The 20,437-nt window shown below is 36.6% G+C and overlaps 1 protein-coding gene across 11 annotated transcripts in view; it reads right to left on the bottom strand.

The window, feature by feature from the left end:
* Positions 1-5,366: 5,366 nt before the first annotated feature.
* The window catches only part of LOC128118422 (F-box only protein 30), a 135,419-nt gene continuing 120,348 nt past the window's right edge, over positions 5,367-20,437 (bottom strand). For 7 of the 11 annotated variants that reach the window (XM_052751023.1, XM_052751030.1, XM_052751031.1 and 4 more), the window contains 2 exons: positions 16,692-18,741; positions 5,367-13,593 (listed from right to left, as the gene is read on the bottom strand). In XM_052751023.1, the coding sequence (XP_052606983.1) occupies positions 13,390-13,593; positions 16,692-18,741 (2,254 nt within the window). In that variant the 3' untranslated portion in view covers positions 5,367-13,389. The remainder of the gene's footprint in view (positions 13,594-16,691; positions 18,742-20,437) is intronic. The other 4 variants (XM_052751020.1, XM_052751021.1, XM_052751019.1 and 1 more) reach the window with 1 other exon arrangement.

The raw sequence follows: 20,437 nt of genomic DNA, 5'->3' as shown, positions 1-20,437 counted from the left end.
GATCATTAGATCATTGCAGAGGTACTTTCCCAAATCATACCTTAGTGAACCAAAAGAAGTAATGCTGAAGCTAATTACCTTTGCAAGAAAAGCTGCTGAAAGATTTTTTTTTTCTTCCATAAAATGGCTCAATGAAGTAGTAACTTACGGTTTGAATTTCTGGCTAAAATTATTTCATAAATCACTGATGACAGTGACCCCCGAAGTCTCAGAAAACATAAGACACAAAACACATTGTATAATTCTAATCATCGGTAGAGAGTACTATTACAAAATTCAAATTATCACATATAAGATGATACATATACATATAGATATATAAGATCTGGTTTGAAGTACTAGGCAAGATGCTTCTATTTTCTTGGACTTGACATTAAATTCCTTTAATGTCCAATATATAACTTGCTTTAAATTTATTTATTGAAAATAATTTTCATGCAGTGTATTCTGATCATGTTTGCCCCTCCCTCATCTCCTCCCGGCTCCCCCCCCCCCACAACTCCAAGCCTTCTTCCTCTCTCTCTTTAGAAAACAAACAGGCCAATAAACAAGGCAGTATAAAACAGCAAATAGAAAGAACAAAAAGAAAACAGCACAATAAACACATACACACACAGAAAGACACACACCCATAAAAACACAAAATTGGAAAGCATAATAGATAAGCAAAAGACAGGTTAAAAAATGCTCCAACAAAGCAGTGAGGCAAAAGATCTCCAAAAACACCATTGAGTTTGTTTTGTTGGCCATCTTCCACTGGGCATGAGGCCTCCCGTTTTGCATACTCAGTGTGACTCCATTGAAGACAACTGTCTTTTCCTTTGTGAGCTGGTGTCAGTTGGCAGCAGCTTCTGGGTTAGGAATGGGGAATGGTATCCACTTCCATTCTCAGTGCTGGTACCCCCATGGCTTGGACCTGCGCATGCTGCTACAGCCTCTGAGTTCACGTGTGCATCAATACCATTGCCTGGAAGTCTTTCTTTGGTGTCCTCCACTCCCACTGGCTCTTAAAATCGGTCTCCTATTTCCACAGTTCTCTGAGCCCCAAGGAGGTGGGTTTGATAAAGACATCCCACTTAGGACTGAGTATTCTAAAGTCTTTCAGTCTCTGCACACTGTCCAGCTGTGGGTCTCTGTATATTTAGTTCCATCTACTACAGAAGACACTAACCTATAGGCATAGCAGAATATTAAGTCATTACTACGTTCCTTTAGCATTACAATAGTTTTTCCCCTAGGTCTATGGCATATCATGTCTCAGGTTCTTGTCCACGGGAGGAGTGTCAGGCATGGATTCCATTTCATGAACAGGACCTTAAATCCAGACAGTGGTTGGTTATTCTGGTAACTTTTGTGCCAGGATTTCACCAGTATATCTTGCAGACAGGTCACTATTGTAGACTGAAGGGTTTGTAGCTAGGTTGGTGTTTACTTTTCTCCTCTGGCAGCATGCAGAGTACCTTCCAGTACCACGAACACTAGTCAGTATGGGTGAAGGCCATAGGTGGGCAACAGCCCAGCTTCTTTGTATTCATTTATTTATGTAGGGTAGTCTTCGCCAACAGGGTCATACCATCAGTTTATAAAGAGCAACCAATAGCCTTGGCAATAGCCTGAGTTGTTTAGGGGTTTCCATGGCACCCCTTTGGCCAACAACTCAACTAGATGTAACACATTCCTGGCCCTGGGGGTTTTACTTGGTGGTGAGAGAGGTCCAGTTGGGTTTTGCCTCCCCCATTATTTGATGATTCAGATTTGTCATATATGTATTTTAAGGAGCTTCTATTGTATTAGGTTTTAACATGACCCCTCCCCCCATGGCCATTAGTGTTGGCTGTCCCTCCCTGCGTTTCCTCACTCCTCTCTTCCTTGCCCCTCTATTCTTTTTAGTTCTTGAGGAAAGCAAAAAAAGGAAAAAAAAGATTCTAAGGTTTCAATTTGTCTTACTATTTTGTATTTAGGATCTTTGTTACAATGTTGAAAGGATTTGAGGAAGATGAAAATTAGTGATATTATACTCTAAGGCTTAATTGGATGATTCTCCCTATTCCTGGATGTTACTCATTTGTAACATGATTGTGCTGCTTTTCCAATCAAGAGGTAGTTTATTTCATTGACCATGGGGCTGCTTCGGAAAATAGAACATTGATAGATGTTAACACGCAGTGGGATGGAAAGGATTTGTTAACTGGGACCTACTCGCTTGCTGCTTTTGCTACTGCTGTATAAATAAGTCTGGGCTGGCCTGGATGAGAGACATGTGGCCTAATCATCCCATCACTCTGGCCAGTGGGTGGCCTGCCAACTGCCAGATATGTGAGATCTTAAATCAACTAATCTTCCATTCATCAACCAGGTTACTGTGGACATGTGAGCCAACCAGGAGCAGGTAAGTCAGGCCAAACAAAACCTGTGTAGCCAACATAGCATGAGTTTGCCAGACTGCTGCTTAAACACCAGAAATTTGGAGTTGCATATTATACATCAAAAAAAAATACGCCTTTAATCCCAGCACTCGGGAGGCAGAGCCAGGCGGATCTCTGTGAGTTCGAGGCCAGCCTGGGCTACCAAGTGAGTTCCAGGAAAAGGCGCAAAGCTACACAGAGAAACCCTGTCTCGAAAAACCAAAATAAATAAATAAATAAATAAATAAATAAATAAATAAATAAATGGCACTAAAATTAATCATTATTCACTAATTATATCAATAAACATCTAATAATTTCCTTCTTATGTAAGGGTCTCACCCAGGCACAGAAACTCACAGGAACTCTACCTAGAGAGGACAAAAATAACCTTTTTTTTTTTTTTTGGTTTTTCGAGACAGGGTTTCTCTGTGTAGCTTTGTGCTTTTCCTGGGACTCACTTGGTAGCCCAGGCTGGCCTCGAACTCACAGAGATCTGCCTGCCTCTGCCTCCCGAGTGCTGGGATTAAAGGCATGCGCCACCACCGCCTGGCCACAAATAACCTTGTTAAAGATACTAGTAAACAGAAATGGTACTGGAGTGTGATTAATGCTGGAAAATAATTGGAAAAAGAAACAAAAATAAAAGGTGATGAGAAAGTCTAAGAACAGTGTTATCTAGAATTATATCTTCAATAGTGAACAAGGCAAGTTGAAGGAGAACATTTTCATCAAAGGAAATGGATAAAACAGTTCAGTGACATTAAAAGATAGTTGTGGAGAACTAAGTACAATGAATCAGAAAGAAGGTAGAGTGCAATATGGAATAGAAAGACAATGGAATATGGGTTAAATGACCTATTCCCTAAACAGCAAACAAGTTCCATTAATAAGAAATCACTTGGGTTAACAAAGTACAATAAACTGTCAGAGCATGAATACACAGTTATTTGCTGTGCTCTGATTCTGAATCTGGTTGCACTGTGTAAGTACAGCTATTGCAGTACAAGTCTCTTCTTGTCCTTTTATCCTGATGATCTAGTTCAGTATCCTCATTCTGTTAATCTCATTTAATTATACTCATTGTCATTCCACTTGGAGAATATACCCTTTAATTGGCATGAATACTCCCAATTATACGACAAGCACAGCTATTTGCAAAGCAATTTAACTTTTAATCGTTGAGTCTGCGATTTTGCAAAGTTGGTATCTTAGCACTCTGCGCAGTTGTGAGCTTCAAATGACGTGAAATCAACGCCTCCCAGAATCAAGAGAAATACATGAATTCCTTGAGGGATTACTTATGATCATATATATATATAAGTATGCCGAAGAACAGTTCTTGAAGTATTTGGAGAATTATGTGGATAAACATTGTAAGTGAATCTTTACCTTAATTCTTTGTTTTCCTGGAATTTGTCCACTTCTCTGGCATCACTATTAGATGGTAAATGATAGAAAAATGATAAATTACCTGAAAAGCCTCCCAGAGTCATGCCTATAGAGGAACTGGAATGAGCGTTCAATAAGTGTGCAATGAACACAGTAACAAGTTCAATTTCACCAGATATTAAATGATCATAAAAGGCTTATTACAAAGCTCAAGATTCAAGTAGTTTCTTTTCCACAAGACAATACAAAAGGATTTTTAAAAAAATGTAGAGTTCAATTTATTAAATCTTGCCTAATACATACTATATTTGTTTTTTAAAAGGAACATAAAGTATAAAATTAAAAAAACATGAAAGTACATTTTTTCAAAGCATGATTCTGAAACACATTTTTAAAAGTCACAGGGATCATAACAAAAGGCAAGAAGTAAAAAATATCAACAGAAGGGAACTCCTAGGTCACAGTTGTCTTCAATATAAGGAAATTGTGAGGAATCAGCTTTGTTTCTACTGCTGTCAGCAATAAGTCTAAGATAGGATTCATGGACTTCCTGAGAATTTTAATCTAATACCTTTGCCACATTATTAATGCTATCTTAATTCCAAACTACAGCTTGAACATTTCAGAAGCCTTGGGAACACTTATTTGGGGGAGATTTAATAATGACCTCAAATACCACAACCTTCTCAAAATATAAGTGTAGCAAAATACATAGTACATAAATTTACCATCTTAAAGTATATGATTTGTGGCAATCAGTGCATCCCAACACTGTGCAAACATCATCGAGGTCATGATCTAGAGGATTTCTATTACTCCAAAAGGAAACCCTGTACTCATTAAGTAGACATCCCCCTTTCTCTTGGTAAACACTAATCTGATTTGTTTTTCTGGATTGACCTATTCTAGATCATATAAATACAATTACATGTGGCCTTTTGTGTCTAGCACCATACATTTTTTCCAACTAATACCATATCATTTTGAACTTAAAGACAGTGATGAATGTAACATAAGAAAAAATAAAGGTTATAGTGGAAGCTACACAGCATGTGAGATAAGTAAGTACAGTTACTTTTCTAGATGTAAATCCATTCAGATAAACAATACAGCTTTAACATTTTAAATGCAGAATTGAAATCTTCAGAAGTCATGTTCACTGAGATTTTAACCATTCAAAGCAATTGCATGTCAGGGTTACTGGAATATTGTGGCAAATCAGTACTCTTGTTCTCTGCTTATGTAAAATAAATAAGGGTAATTAGTTTAAATAATTAGCAAAAGACACTCAACTAACAATTATTCTTTCAGTAATTTTACCCTTGAACATATGGTGGTTTAATTTTGATTTCTATAGCCTGTTTTGGTTAAACAATATGGCTAAACCTGAATGTTGTAATTAAAATGTTTCAAAACTACAAATCTGTTTACTGTTGAACCCAAAGAGACTTTTTAAAAAGCGGAGTATGTTATTTAAATAAAATCGTTGATGAAATCCGCTAAATTTGATTAGCTTTTTTAAAACTCCATATAATTAATCTAGGCATTTTGATCACCCCATAGAAAATTTAAGCCACAGAATAAATATGCATCATTACAATAACTTACAAAAAATATTTCAACAGAACCAACTCTTCTGGGATAGCAAGAAGCAGGGGTTTTTGTTGAAGTGCTGGTGGAGGCAGAGGACTCCCCTCCCTTAGGTGTCATCTTTAGGAACATCATCCACCTCTTTCGAAGCAGTTCACCAACTGGGCTAAAGTGGGGGGCCAGTGGGTCTGCTTGTCTCCACCTCCTCAGCGATGGGGTTCCAAGTATGTGCCACCATGCCTGGCATTTTTACGGGTTCTGGGAATTAAACTCATGTCCCCGTGCTTGTCCAGCAAGTGCTTTACCAACTGAGCATTACCCCGACCCCAGCTCGATGTTCAACTCTACAGTCTTTTGAATGTTCTTCTATCACTGGCTCTTAACTATCATGTAATAGCCTAACAATTAATGTCACCTTTTGACTAGAAACAGAAGAAAACTGTCTGATTCTTATCAGTTTTCCTGACAAATATTAAATAAGTTTATTTACTTCTTTATAATCTTTTCTGAGAAAATGTAAATAATTTATGCTAAAAAGGCAAAATTTCAATGACTTTTTATGTTTAATAGCAAAGGATAATTGGACCTATGAATCTTATATGAAGAATCCAACTGAAATGTAATTTTATTACTTTCAACACATGAAATATTGCCCCCACTAGAACTAACAATAGAAGAGCCATTATCTAATATAATCATGCAAATATGTTAATAAAATGATTTTGGAGATGCTAAAACCTGGATTAGTATTAGTGAAAAAGAAATGATTTAATTCTCTTGTCAATCTGCTCTGAAATGTTTTTTCTTGTCTTAAGAATAAAAACTTCGGGACTGGAGAAATGGCTCAGCGGTTAAGAACACTGCCTGCTCTTCCAAAGAACCTGGGTTCAAATCCTAGCACCCACATGGCAGTTCATAATTATCTGTAACTCCAAGATCTGACACCCACACATGGAATATATGCAGGCAAAACACTGATGCACATAAAAATAATACAAATAAATTATTAAAAAAATAGAATGGAAACTTCAATCCAGCATGTCAAAAGGCTGAAAAATTATTTTAAAGATCTGTATCAACAAATTTTTACTGTATTTCTACAGTGTGTTAACGAATCATGTTTGTAACCCAAATTTACTTCTCTGTAGTTTATTAAGGCCAAGTCATTCTACACATAATACAATGAAACATCAATCCAACTAGAATATTTTGAATGGTCTAAGGTAACAAAACTCAAGATGATCAATTATGAAGATTAGAAGTTAGATACATTTACATATATACAGTAAATGTATATTTTTTTCAGCTGCAGAGGCAACAAAATTCCACAAACCTTTAGTAAAATGTCTCAGTTTTGGAAAGGATTTCCAACATAACACACCACTCTTCATTAGTGTATTTGGTATCACACACAATCCTTTCCCTAACAGTAAGAACTGAATTTTCAGACAACAGTAACTTCCTTCTATTTAAATGTCCCTTCTCTCTCTGCATCTGTGAAGTAGAAGAGGGATCCTTGTCAGGGCATATTTCTATTAAACTGAATGCCTCAATATTCTCATCATAAAACTGGAAGTTGAGAACTATTATCTCAAACAATCTTCTAAGTAACACGAAATAGTTATATAAAAGGTGTCTTCAAAAGAACTAGCCTTCTTTTTCATGTAATTTGGAAAAGATTTCACTAGACTTAGGCTTTATTGAAAGAATTGTTTTTTTCTTTCTAGAAACCAGATTTAGATTAATACTAACAAAATCTATTGGCATGTTATTGTAAACACAATGGGATGAGCTAGTCCTGACTACATTTGATTTAAAGGCATAATAACCAGAACTCTGCTTCATAGTTATCAAGACAGCAAGACCATTTACAGCAACAATTAGATAACGAGGCAAGCATAGTAGCAGAAAAAGTCTTTCTATGCCAAACGTTTTGTCCAGAGAGTTGGTCTAACTGCTTTCATTCACTTTTTAGCAGCTAACTATGCAGGTCTCAATCACATCCACTTCCATTGTAGTATGTCAATCATGAAACAAACTTTAAAATGTTTCAATACCCTTTCCTCACAATATTTAAAACATAAACCCAATGACTTTTAGTTGGGGAAAGAAAACACACACACACAAAATTCTGTTTTACACCAAATCCAATAGTAAAATCTCTTCAAATAAAATCCCTTATTAGTATAGTAACAAACTCCTATACCTTCAATGTGCATAGCTTTGTTGCAAACACCATTATTTCAATATTACTAAGATTCTCACAATGTGAAAGGACAGATAATATAACATCATCAATGTATGCAAATAGTGGCAAAGACCTAGAAACAGATTCTACACCACGATAAACCAGAAACCTGCAATTAATATTTCTTACTGATTGGGTTGAGGGGATTCCCATTAAACATCTTCACAGGATTTGATTCAGTATTTCTTTACTTCTACACTTTTCTTATTTTAAAAATCCTGGGTATTGACCAGATTCTGCAATCACTAAAGAGAACAAGACTATTTAGCTAAAGGTTACTGATGAGCTAAAATTTACACCATAATTTACCATAAATAAAGTCAACACCAGTATGATACTAGGGAAATTTAAAATACTGCTTTTTTTAAAAACAAAAATCCAAATCACAGTACCCAATGTATTTGACCACATGGCTAGAAAATTAACATATATACATAGTTAATTTAAACATTAGTTTTAATAAATTATGGCTCTTCATTTAGCATTTCAAATATGTACATACCAACACACTCACCTGAATAACAGAGAGAGACAGTCGACAAGCCCCAGGCTTTCCTGCAAGACTGCTTATGAAGCCTCAACCATAAATAAAGAACTAGTCAACCGAGGAATACTGGGAGTGGGGCTAAAAATGCCCCCATTGGTTCTCCAATACCAGTGGTCAGCCCTGGAATCATATACACACAAGTAACATTCGTGGACTGAGCAGGTAGTATCTGTGTATGTGTATTCCTAAATACACAATTAAAGAAAAAGAGGCCATGAATTTGAGAGAGAGTGAGAGAGGGACATGGAAGAGGCTGGAGGGAGGAAAGGGAAGGGAGAAAAGATGTAATTTTAAAAATTAAAAAAAAAAAAACAAAACCCAAATTGCCTCTTACTGTGTATCAGGATCACCTGGATACCTGAGCATAGATTGTTGCTTCTGACACCCAAGAGACCTGTGAGGTCTCAAAAATAGATAAAAACTGACAAAGAATATACAGTAATCTCTGGTGAAGGAGGCTGAGAATAAAGTGAATTTAGATATTGCCCTCCATTCTTAGACTTGTCCTTCATCTTGATAACTACCAAAGACAGAAATCAACAGCCTCCTCAAATGACAAACTGCTAGGCCAATATAAAACATATCTCTTTCATGATTAAGAGGTTCTCATTACATATTTTAGAGAAATAGTCACACCAGAAACTCTAGTTTTTCCCTAATACTAGATGGATGGGACAACTTTGAAGATGTTGAAGAAGTTGAAAAAACTAAGTTTTACAAGTTTATAAACTTCATGTTCACCAGTAAAACCTGAGTCAGCAATGATAATCAGCAATCAACAACTCTTAGAACACGTGGAATGTCAATATTACAGAAACAGTATGATCACGCTTGGAATTTGTCAGCAAAGTATTAAAATTTTACCCAGGTCAAAGTTTCTCTTTATAAGTTAATGAGGCATGTAAGTCCATTAGGAATTTGAATAAATGTAGCAGAAAGAATATTTTCGCAAAATAATATGGTGGCATAATAAAAAGGGGAACAGCAAAAGGTGTGGAAAATAATGCCTGGTAGAGCACAGCCGCACACAACTCAGGATAGCCCTGTGTCCCCAAGCTCAGCCATTCAGAGATCACAGAAGCCAGACAAGTGGAGAAGGACTGGTGTCCAGCAATTTGCCCTTGAAAAGGAAGAATATGAAGGGGGCACTCATTTAAAAGAATGTGTTCACAAAACATGTAAATGCTGTGGATGACCATCAGGCCTACACCTGGGTATCTGAATCATATTCTGAGAATTATGATTTGCAAAATTATGAGAACATTTTGATGTTAATTGAAAACTTTCAAATGAACTATGATGATTTTGGAAGATGGTTGGAAATCCAGATGCAGTTCATTCACATAAGTTGTTAACAGAACAAGTCACTATAAGTTGCTTATAGAGAAAAGTAAAAACATGAAAAGATTAGTGAAATGCAGAAGGAGCTACAAGAAACAAAAGAAGTGGAGTCACAGAACATGGAAATGTGAGCAGAAATTGGAACTCCTCAATTTGGTCTTAAAACAAGCTCAACAAAGAAGAAATGCTCATTTTTTTTTTTTAATGAAAAAATAAGAAAGTTACATTTAAAACATAGCAATATAATAAAGAAGTAACATAACATGAAATATGTCTTAGAAAACAACGGAAACGAAAAAAATCTAAGACATGAATGAAGAAACATGCAACATTCAAGAAAATTTATAGAATTAAGTAAGAAAGCATACTGCTTCAGTCATGAGACAGAACTCAGAATTCGAAATCTGAGATGTAAAATCTGTGAAATGGATTAAGTATTAGTGAAGTAAAACTAGAAAAACGTAAGAGATGTTACCTTGGAAAACTGGGGATTAGAACTCATCAAATAAACTGAGAAAGACTACAGATATCTGAAGGAGGTCAATACCCAATTTCTCACACAATAAAGCACAACGTATCTTTACTAAAAACACTGAGCAGAAGACATGCCCGAGTGCCCTTGTAATTTCTGCAGGCACTTGAGAACCAACAGATGTTTTCTTCTACCAGAAAATTTGGTGACTGCAACTTGGGGCTGACCAACAATCTTTGAATGACAAGAACCTTTCTAGAACAGAAAAGAAAAATCCTTCTGTCATAAATCTGGCAGGAACTTCCCAATTTCAAATTTGCAATCAGAACACTAAAAAACAATTCAGGGATAATCAAATAAAATAGAAACAGAAAAATATGAGCATATCTGGAAAGATTAGAAAGTACAAACTCATTATCACATAGTAGCAAAAATCTAAGGAGGGCAAAGATGTGGCCAGTGAGCAGCATTCTGAGGAAACGAAGCCTAACAGATGACCAGGCACACTACTGGCCATGTTCCTAAGTGTTCTACTTTGCCAAGCTTCAGACAAAGGTTGGAACTCAAAATTCTAACATCTAGCATCTAACATTCTACCATCAATGTCCATGTCATGGTGTATTGCTAAGTCTGGACAGCTACTGGCTCAGAGTCAGTCGTTCTAGTTTTTCTTTGGGTTTCAGGTTTCTGATAGAATTCTTGCTTTAACTTTGGTAAAATACTAAGTTGTTTAGTTAACTTACTCATTTTAAGTTAAACACACAATAATGCATTGATAAAGACAACAAATTGTATACATTTTTAACGTTCCCAGAGCTCTCATTTTTAAGAGATAGTCGTTTCTTAATTTAATAAATATAACTGATCTGATAAATTTTAATTTTCTTTTAAAGGCTGCATCTTTACTATATTTAGAAAAAGTGCCTATGATTACAGGAAAACTTGGAAAAGCTTTGGACTAGCTTCTAAGTGATTTTTAGTGGCTGTAGTTCATAGTACTTTAGAGTACTCATGCAACAAATTCACCAAAGAATCAGAGAGGAATACTTTTTATGACGTTAATTAACCTGTAAACCCAAATGTTCACCTTCTGGTTTAATCTAAATTTAGTATTTTCTTAATTAAGAATTTACCACTGTTGTTACTTTACTTACCACATTGTTCATGTCAACTTTTGTAAAATACGGTAATTGTATTTTTTAGGATTGTATTTATTAGTACTAAAATGGTTTCAGTAAGCAAATATTTGAACTTTCAGTTCCTGTGTCTCCTGAAGTTGCTTCCACATGAAGGACTGATGGCTAAAATGCAGTGATATCAACAGCAATTAAATGTTAACTATCATGAAGAATGAGGAATATTTTTTCTATGCAGAGTTTCATGTAAAATTCCATACTGTCCCCCTGTCTGTAGTTGTAAGACTCAAGTTTTAGTAAGTAGCTATTTCTAGGTATCTGAAACTGCAACAATAGCTTAAGAAAAACAGCTGAATTATGCTTAACTCAAATAAGATTTGTCAGTTCTTGACTATCATTTTTCACCCAGAATAAGTTGTAAAAAGTATTTATTTGAACAAATAAAAGTAGATAGAAAGTTTTCATGTACATATGCTATTATTAAAATATCCATTTCATTCAGTGAAAAAGGTGAAAAAATGTTAATTATCTCAGTGTGGAACGAGATTGAAATTTACAAACCATGAAATTTTAAAAAATACAAACATAAAACATAAGGTTAATGCTTATGTTACCTGACTATAGACACATTCTTCAGAAAAAAATTTAAAAAGCAAAGTTATATTCTGTCACATTTGATTCCTATTTCTACCTTTTGGCAAAAACAAAAGGTTTTTTGGTTTTTTTTATTATTGTTGTTGTTTGTTTTTTAATGCATTCAGTCTCCCAGTTGAAACAGAAAGTTTAGGCACTGGGTTAAAGGACAGGTAAGAAACAGGTGACTAGTCTTCCAGCTCCACTCTCAACTCTGACCAGGCCTGAGGCTGCCGACAAATCTCAAGCAGGTGAGAATCCATCTTCAATAGCCAAGGATACCGCTCCCCAGTCTGACTACCACATCTGGAAAGAGGAACCCGTAACCACAAAGAACTTCCAAAACAACACAGAAAGAGAAGACAGAGTTGATTTTCAGCATCACTAGTCATTTCAGCTCATCAGTGCCAGAATTTATGTGGATAAGGAACTTTTGTCTCTGCCTCTGGAATTTACTTCTACATATCGACCCTGTATGCTCATTTCTTTAAAAGAAGCACATTAAGTGAATATGGTATAAATCAATTTCAAAACTGTAGATTCTTGACTACTTCATTGCCACACTTGATTTTTACAAAAAGACACAACTCTTATGTCCCGACACGGAAACATGAAGCATGACTGGGGAAATGTTTTAAAAAGATTATCAACCAAGATAGGTTTCTGCTCGATGTTAACTTATAAACACTTGGAAATTTCACATTTTTAAATGTCTTAAAACAATGCCAGTGTATTTTTATAGACATATAGTTCACTATACGAACATTTTAAAAGCCCCTTAAAAAGTCAAACCCTTTGAATTCTGAATATTTGAAGTTTATTCAAACAATATGCCAAATTCAAACTTATAGTGAGGTATATTTTCTTTTCAAACATTAGATACCTAGGAAAACATGAAACACCATGAAAAATTTCAAGTTAAATTCATAGGCTTGCTTTGTTTTTACTGTAGTCCGTCACATAGTACACTGTGCCATGACTCCTCAGATATGGGATTTAGTGAAAAAGGACTGCATAGGACCATTTTCAGCAGAAGAGTGTAAAGAAAAGAGGATGAAAACATTTTTTATGAGTTGTTTTGAAGGCATGAAGTCATTATTGTGCCTGTACCTAAGTACTGGAGATCATGGATGATCAATAATTAGAAAAGTATCAGAAAAACTTGATAGCAATCTTACGGCAGTGTTTAAACAACTGAATGTGTTCTGTGAAAAAAAATGTATGCAGGAAAATTTGAATCAAAGTTTTGCTTTTTGATAATATGGGCTTCAACCCACAGAAAACATAAAAAATTAATTTTTTGGTCAAGTTCTTCTTAGTTTGAGAAGCAAAAATTTTCAGAACGTAAATATGCACACCATTAAAATTACTAATTTTAAAAATTATGCAGATAAAGATTAGATTACCCTGTCTAGCAATGTTCCAACAATTTCACACACTTCAAATATTAAGGCAACTTTTTCCCCCAATTAACAGTACATTATAAAAATATATGTCACTGCAAAACAGTATGTACATAGTGACAATAAATTGAGCTAGTTGTAGTCTTTAATACATTAATAAAGTGTCATACATTACAAAACTCATACCAGGTGCTTGCATGTATGTGCAAGTAAATACAGTTTTTAAAGTACGGGTTTTAAAACTGAGCGCAGTGAACGTCCTTCTTTAGTAAGTTCTCGAGTTACACACATACATGGCAATGGGATTGCTTCCTCCCGTTTCTCTATAACATTGTAACTGCAATTCTTCAAGTGGTCAGCCATGCTTAGGATGTCAGCAAATTTCCATTCATTAACAGAACAAAACGCAGTACTGAATCGCCATACCTAGAAGAAAATTCTGCTTTAGATTAAAATAATCCAATGAACAAAAACTCAGAATGCCCTTTTTGCTCTGCTCTAGCTGCTCTATTTCTACTTCTTTTCTATTGCTATAGAAACATAAAATAGCAAGTTCTAAATAGTTACAAATTAAAAAGGAATAAATCCATTGTTCTTCATACTGGTCAAAGTGGTGTATCCATTTCCTCCCATAAACTTTTAAAATCATCTCTAGGTTACTTTTGATACCAAATACAATGTAAGTGTTGTGTAGTAGGGAATAATGAACAGGAATGTCTATGCAATGCATGCTCAGTGCATTTTTTTTTCCTGAATATTTTTATCTGCAGTTGGATTAATCTACATGACAGTGAAGCCACAAAGACAGAAGGCCAGCTCCACATGGTAAATAGCAGATACTCTAGAAAGTAGCAGTACTGGGATGAGGGCAGCATTCATAACAATTTCTCAAGAGGGTAATGGTTTCCAAAGTAGCCAGATGCCTTACAATTCTGTGACAACAGAGTAATTTTTCAGCTGACAAGAGCAATCATCATTGCTGCCAGGCCTGGTGGCACAGGCCTGTAATTCTAGCTACCAGGGGATAAGGCAGGAGGATAACAAATTCAAGTCCTGCCTGGACGATGCATGAATTCTAGGCCAGTCTGGGCAATTTAGTGAAACCCTCCATTACAGTAAAAAAAAAAAAACAAGAGGGCTGGGAATCAGCTAAGTAAGAATATTTTCACAGCACATGGGAACCCCTAATTTGTCCCCCAGTATCACAATAAATAAATATCTGACAAATTACTGCTCCTTTTGTAAAGTGGAGGCAGTAACAGGCTAATGAAAGTACTGTAAAAATGCATGCTATCTAGCACACTGCAGGTGTTTAAGTGTGGATACCAGGGAGACATATCCAAAAGCTTTAAGGCAAGAAATAAAAGGTCAGAATTGAAGTCAATGTGACTAGAGTCTGAAGTGACAGGAGGAAACTGAAGAGGTAAAGATTCTGAGTCATCTGAAATGTTTCATTGCCTCGATCCCTGAGGCAATGGGTAAATATTAAGTTTTAAGCACTGCATCAACTATAACAAATATACTTAAAACTATGTAATTCCAGGTTTTTTGGAGGGAATATACTGGAGAAGAACCAAAAGCTGCGGTGGTAATCCAGAAGGAATCCAAGGTGAAATGGCGAGGCAAACCGGAGAGGTATGAAAAAGGACCATCAACTAGAATTTGGGAATAAAGGGGATAGAAGAGAGTCAACCCTTACTCCTAAAGCCCTAGTTTGGGCAGCGTAGTAAACAAAGATGCTACCTCTGAGATTAAGTGGGTAGAGGGGCAGGGTAAGCTGGACATGTTGAGTCTGGGGAAGCTGTAGGTTAATCACATAGACATGTTCAGTAGAATCTTGTATATTGTGGTTTATGCTCAACAGAGAAAATAGGAGCATACTGATATAGAATCTGTATAAATAATAACAATTTAATCCTCAAGACTAGGTCTCTGCAGAAATTCACACTACCAGAAAATATGTCGTTCCATATATAAATACTAGTAACTAAGGACAAAGACAATTACAGTATCTTATTCCAAAGGACAGAGATGCCCTGAATCATTTAGAAAATAAAATACGTATATATAGCTAGCTGAAGAAATTTTATGTCACCAGAACTTTTTGAGAAAAAAAAAAAAACTCAAAATAATTCATGTGTTCATCCTCTGGTCAAAGTCTCAAGAAAGCAGAGAAGCAGATACAGACTAGAGCAATGAGTAAAGACAAAACCTAAGGGGCAAGAATAAAGTTACATAAATCTGAATGTTGTGCAGCCAAATATTGTTTATTCAGGCTGCTACAGAAAGAGCCATCTTATGTGGTATGGAATGCTACTTTAACTGTGTAAAGGTGTGTTACATTTGTTTAACGATGTAAGGATGTGTGTTTAATTATGTAAAGATGTGCTGCATTTGTTTCATCTTGTCTGCCTAGAGCATCTGATTGGTCTAATAAAAAACTGAACAGCCAAGAGCTAGGCAGGGCCGGCAGGCAGAAAGAATAAGTAGGAGGAGAAATCTAGGCTTGCCGGAGAGGAGAAGCGGAGGAGGAGGGAGAAAGAGAGGGACATGCCCGGGCTCAGTCAGCCATACAGCTGTCAGCCAGCCAGAGACGAGAGAGAAGCAATGAAAGATACATAGAAGGAAAGAAAAGGTAAGAAGCCCTGAGGCAAAAGGTAGATAAAGAGAAACGGGTTAAGTTAAAAGAGCTAGCCAGAAACAAGCCTAGGTTAGGCCAAGCATTCGTAACTAATAAGAAGGCTCCATGTCATGATTTGGGAGGTGGTCGGTGGCCCAAAAGAAAAAGCCTGGTACAATTATGGGTCTCTAGTCACAGATGCCTGAGATTGCCTTGGATAGTACTTCTAGCAGAAGAAGCTAGGCAAAAGCAGAATGTAAATAAAATTTAAGTCTGCCTAAATTTCCGCATCAATTTTTTAAATAATATTTATTCCCCTTTTGCAGTAAATCCGGAGTCTCCATACACAGTAACAAATAGGCTAACCTATTCATCTCACTTCAGCCTTACTCACCTATTAAAGCTATCACCCAAGCAGTTTGCTGGTCAATTACTAGGATGACTATAGTAACAGTTGTGTGTGTGTGTGTGTGTGTGTGTGTGTGTGTGTGTGTGTGTGTGTATTTCTCATCCTGAAAAAGACACTATTAAGAATGGAGTCAACTGAAGGCCAAAGGAAATCCTTTCCTAGGTTCCTCAGCTGTCTTATGGTGACAATGTTTGAGACAAAATTAGAAGATGACAGGTAGTAACACGGGCACCAAGTTTTTAGTGCAGAACTGAAGAAAAACTGGTTGTCTGAAGACACAGAAATATTAGGACAGAAATCTATGATATACTAGTGATTGTGATGAAGAATTCTAATAACTTTAGTCCTTTATTATCACTTTTAAAATGTGTCATCATATTGACTTAGTACATTATAGGATATGGTCACTTTTTCAAAAAGTTATTAGATATATTATAGCATTATTAAGTGCCTACTTTATGTTAAAAGAGGTTGATAAGTTAAAATTAAACCAACCTTTTCCTTTATCTGCCATGATGAATTTCCTTCTGGATACTTCTTTTTCCCCCACTGCAATATTACCATTCCACGAGACTGAAGTAGACTGCCACACACATCCCTCATTAGCCTGGATACACAGGAAAGCTGGCATAAACTGAAGCCATCTAGGAAGCCTGCAATATGCTGTAGTACCTCAAATGGGAGACTACTTAGATGGTCACTACGTAATCCCAACACACAGTTTCTCGAAGGCTCTTCTAATACTGTAGATATACATGGCTGAACTCCAAATGACCTTAAATGGCGGTCATGTATAATCTTTGCTCCTTGTGTTGATGGACAAAATCTACGCTGAGAATAGGTACAACCATAATAAGCCAAAGGACACCTCTGTTCCATCCATCCATTGAGTCCAGCATGGATGTCACCATGTACATTCTTAAAATGGGAAGAAAATTCTTTTCTTCTAAATAACTGTCCACATACAAAGGTAAACATTGAACGCTGCTTAGGCTGGTACCTAGCAACACATTCCAAAACTAGATCCAGCCCAAGTGTCTGAAAAGGACTTGGATTTGAAAGCTGTGGATTGGCATGATCACATGCTGAAGCTGAGGCTATCTCTCCAACCATTGTATTTGTAGCTAATATTGCAGATGGAAGTGAGAACGTCTGTGTCCCAAAGTCAATGTGATAAACATCAACCATGCGGCTATCAGATATACCCCTCCCACCTGGAGAATCTCCCAGACAAAAGAGTAATGCTGCTGTAATCAGATCGATTCCTTGGAGGTCCATGGGATCTTCTGCAACTTCTAAATCTGATGTATCGACTGCTTTGTCTTCCTTTGGTATATACCATGAATTAGAAAGAAACTTGAATGAAGGAGCATGACTGAAAGGTGAGTTATCAACATCCTTCAAGTCCCCTAAGTCTCCCTTTTTCCAATGCAAGTCCTCCTCCTCATCTTCATCTGGCATGAGGATATGTTGAAATGTGCTATCGGGCAAAGCATTGAAAGGAATTATTTCTCTAAGTTGTGCTGCTACTAAAAGTGAACTGGAAGGTTCTAAAGTACCATCTGCTGCTGCACAGTCTCCATTTTCTATGTTACTTTCTATGGAATCACCAGGAGAATTTTGATTCTGGTCTTTGACCTGTGAACACATATTTTCCAAAGGAAAGCCATTACAAAGAGCAGAAGTACCAAAAGAGCTTGTATTTAAGTCGCATAGTAAATCACTCGAACCATTTTGTTCAGACTGAGCATTCTGACTTGTGCCATTAAGGTCAACTCCACCTACTGCCCCTACCTCATCCTCATGAAGGTGGTCCTGGTCTTTTAAGTTTCTTTCCTGGAAACTTTCTCTGCTATTCTCATCCATTTCATCTGTGGTAGCATGAAGACTTGTATTTAACATGCCAATGTCTCTTGTGGCAGAATTCAGGATATCTAAAGCAGCAGCCAAACTTCTGGTTGTTTCTACAGTAGCTTGATAAAGTGCACCATATGATTCTTCATCAACAGATACCAACCCATTAGCACATGGCATTTCCTGAACACTCGATTTCACTGAAATTTGTTCTCTAGGTTCAGATATTTTATCAGTTGCTTTTGACATCATGGTGGCAACTTTGAGAGATTCCAAAAGCATTCTTTGATCTTGAAGAGCCAAGGCCATGTCTAATTGTGCCACTTCATCAACATCTCTGCTTAGATTTTCATATGATTTCCGGTCTGCGTAACTAACTGGCCATCGGTTCCATTCCATAGTACAGCACACCACACTTGCAGGACACATTTCTAGATGTTCAGCAACTTTATTTCGTGCCATGGTAAATGGACATCCAAAGTTACTATTTAAGCAAGGTACTCGTTCAAAGGGACACAAGAGTCGATGTTCATCAGCTTTACAAGAATGGAAAACTGCTCCACAGACCAATGGACAACCAATCAGGTCACAGGAAATCCCAGGCTCTGGTCTGGTCATACACCGTCTACTGACACAATTCACACAGTGTGGGTGCTGCTGAACCTCTTCTTCCATAATGGCCAGTCCAGCTCTAGTTTTTGAAATAGAAAAAGGTAATGCCATTAGACAAAAACTGTATAATAAATCAAATTACCCATATGTTCTAGGTTATTCTTGAGAATGAAATATATAAAATCCATACATACAACATACATTTAAGTGGTTACTTTGACACATAATTAATACATCTTAAAGGCACGTAAGCGGGCTGGAGAGATGGCTCAGAGGTTAAGAGCACTGGCTGCTCTTCCAAAGGTCCTGAGTTCAATTCCTAGCACCCACATGGTGGCTCACAATCATCTATAACGAGATCTGGCGCCCTCTTCTGGCCTGCAGGCATATATGCAGGCAGAACACGGTATGCATAATAAATAAATCTTAAAAAAAAAAAGGCACTTAAGCACTTTTAGTAACAATCTGGTATTTTAAAATGTCAAAGTTTCACATTTACATACTAGGTAACAATATGCATAACAGGCATATTGTGGCTTCCATATAAAATATTCAAAATATAGTACTGTATAAAATAAATTATAATAAAAGTGCTATTTTAAAAACACTGGAATTTTAGAGACTACTATAGATTTTAGCTTTTAAATTTCAATTAACTTGATTCTAATATGCCTCACTGCAAACCCCTCATCATATTGTTGAGAATACATATGTACATTCATTACTTCTCAGGGCCAGCTCTCATTCACTTTACTAAATATGAATTTCTTGCTAATTACTAGGTACCAGGCACTGTGTCCCCTCTGGCAACATACAGGTAAATTAGCATCTCATCTTAAAGGAATTACAAGGGAGGCAGAAGACAAAACTCAATCACATTATGTGGATCAACACAATGAGAAAAAAATAGTAGCACAGCAAAGATGATTAGCATAGAAAAGGGTTGGGCAGGGTAAACTAGTAAGAAAGAGAAATTCATTTCTGAAGTACAGCAAATGAACTGACAAAATATGTTCCGTCTTCCTAATATTAATGGATTATGGTGAAATGCAAGAAAGTCGTAAGAAATAAGGCCAAAAGGGAATTGGACCAAGCATGAATTTTATATGTTAGTCTATGGATTCAGTCTTTTAGCAACTGAAAGTCACTGATAATTTTCAGGGTAGAGAAACAGTATCCATGAAATAATATGAGGGATTACCGACACTCCCTCATCTTTTAAAATTTTCTTTTTATTTATTCTTTGTGTCTTTCACATTATGTCTCCACATCATGTCTCCGGATCTCACCCATCTCCCTCCCCTGCTCCCCCTAAATAAAACAAAATAAAATTTAAGAGAAAAAAGGAGAGCCGGGAGGTGGCAGAACACACGTTTAATCCCAGCACTCAGGAGGCAGAGCCAGGCAGATCTGGGTGAGTTCGAGGCCAGCCTGGTCTACAGAGTGAGATCCAGGACAGGCACCAAAACTACACAGAGGGGGATGGAGAGATGGCTCAGAGGTTAAGAGCACAGGCTGCTGTTCCAGAGGTCCTGAGTTCAATTCCCAGCAACCACATGGTGGCTCACAACCATCTAGGATGAGATCTGGTGCCCTCTTCTGGTGTGTAGGCATACATGCCGGAACTCTGCATACATAATAAATAAATAAATTAAAAAAAAAAAAAACTACACAGAGAAACCCTGTCTTGAAAAACAAAACAAAAACAAACAAACAAAAAAAAAGGAGAGAAAAAAAAGGAAGAAAGGGAGAATATCATTATGGAAGCTGCAGTG

The sequence above is a fragment of the Peromyscus californicus genome, unplaced genomic scaffold (assembly GCF_007827085.1).
Source record: "Peromyscus californicus insignis strain IS unplaced genomic scaffold, ASM782708v3 Scaffold_22__1_contigs__length_63687245, whole genome shotgun sequence".
Classification (NCBI taxonomy): domain Eukaryota; kingdom Metazoa; phylum Chordata; class Mammalia; order Rodentia; family Cricetidae; genus Peromyscus; species Peromyscus californicus.
This window is presented reverse-complemented; position numbering and strand designations above follow the sequence as displayed.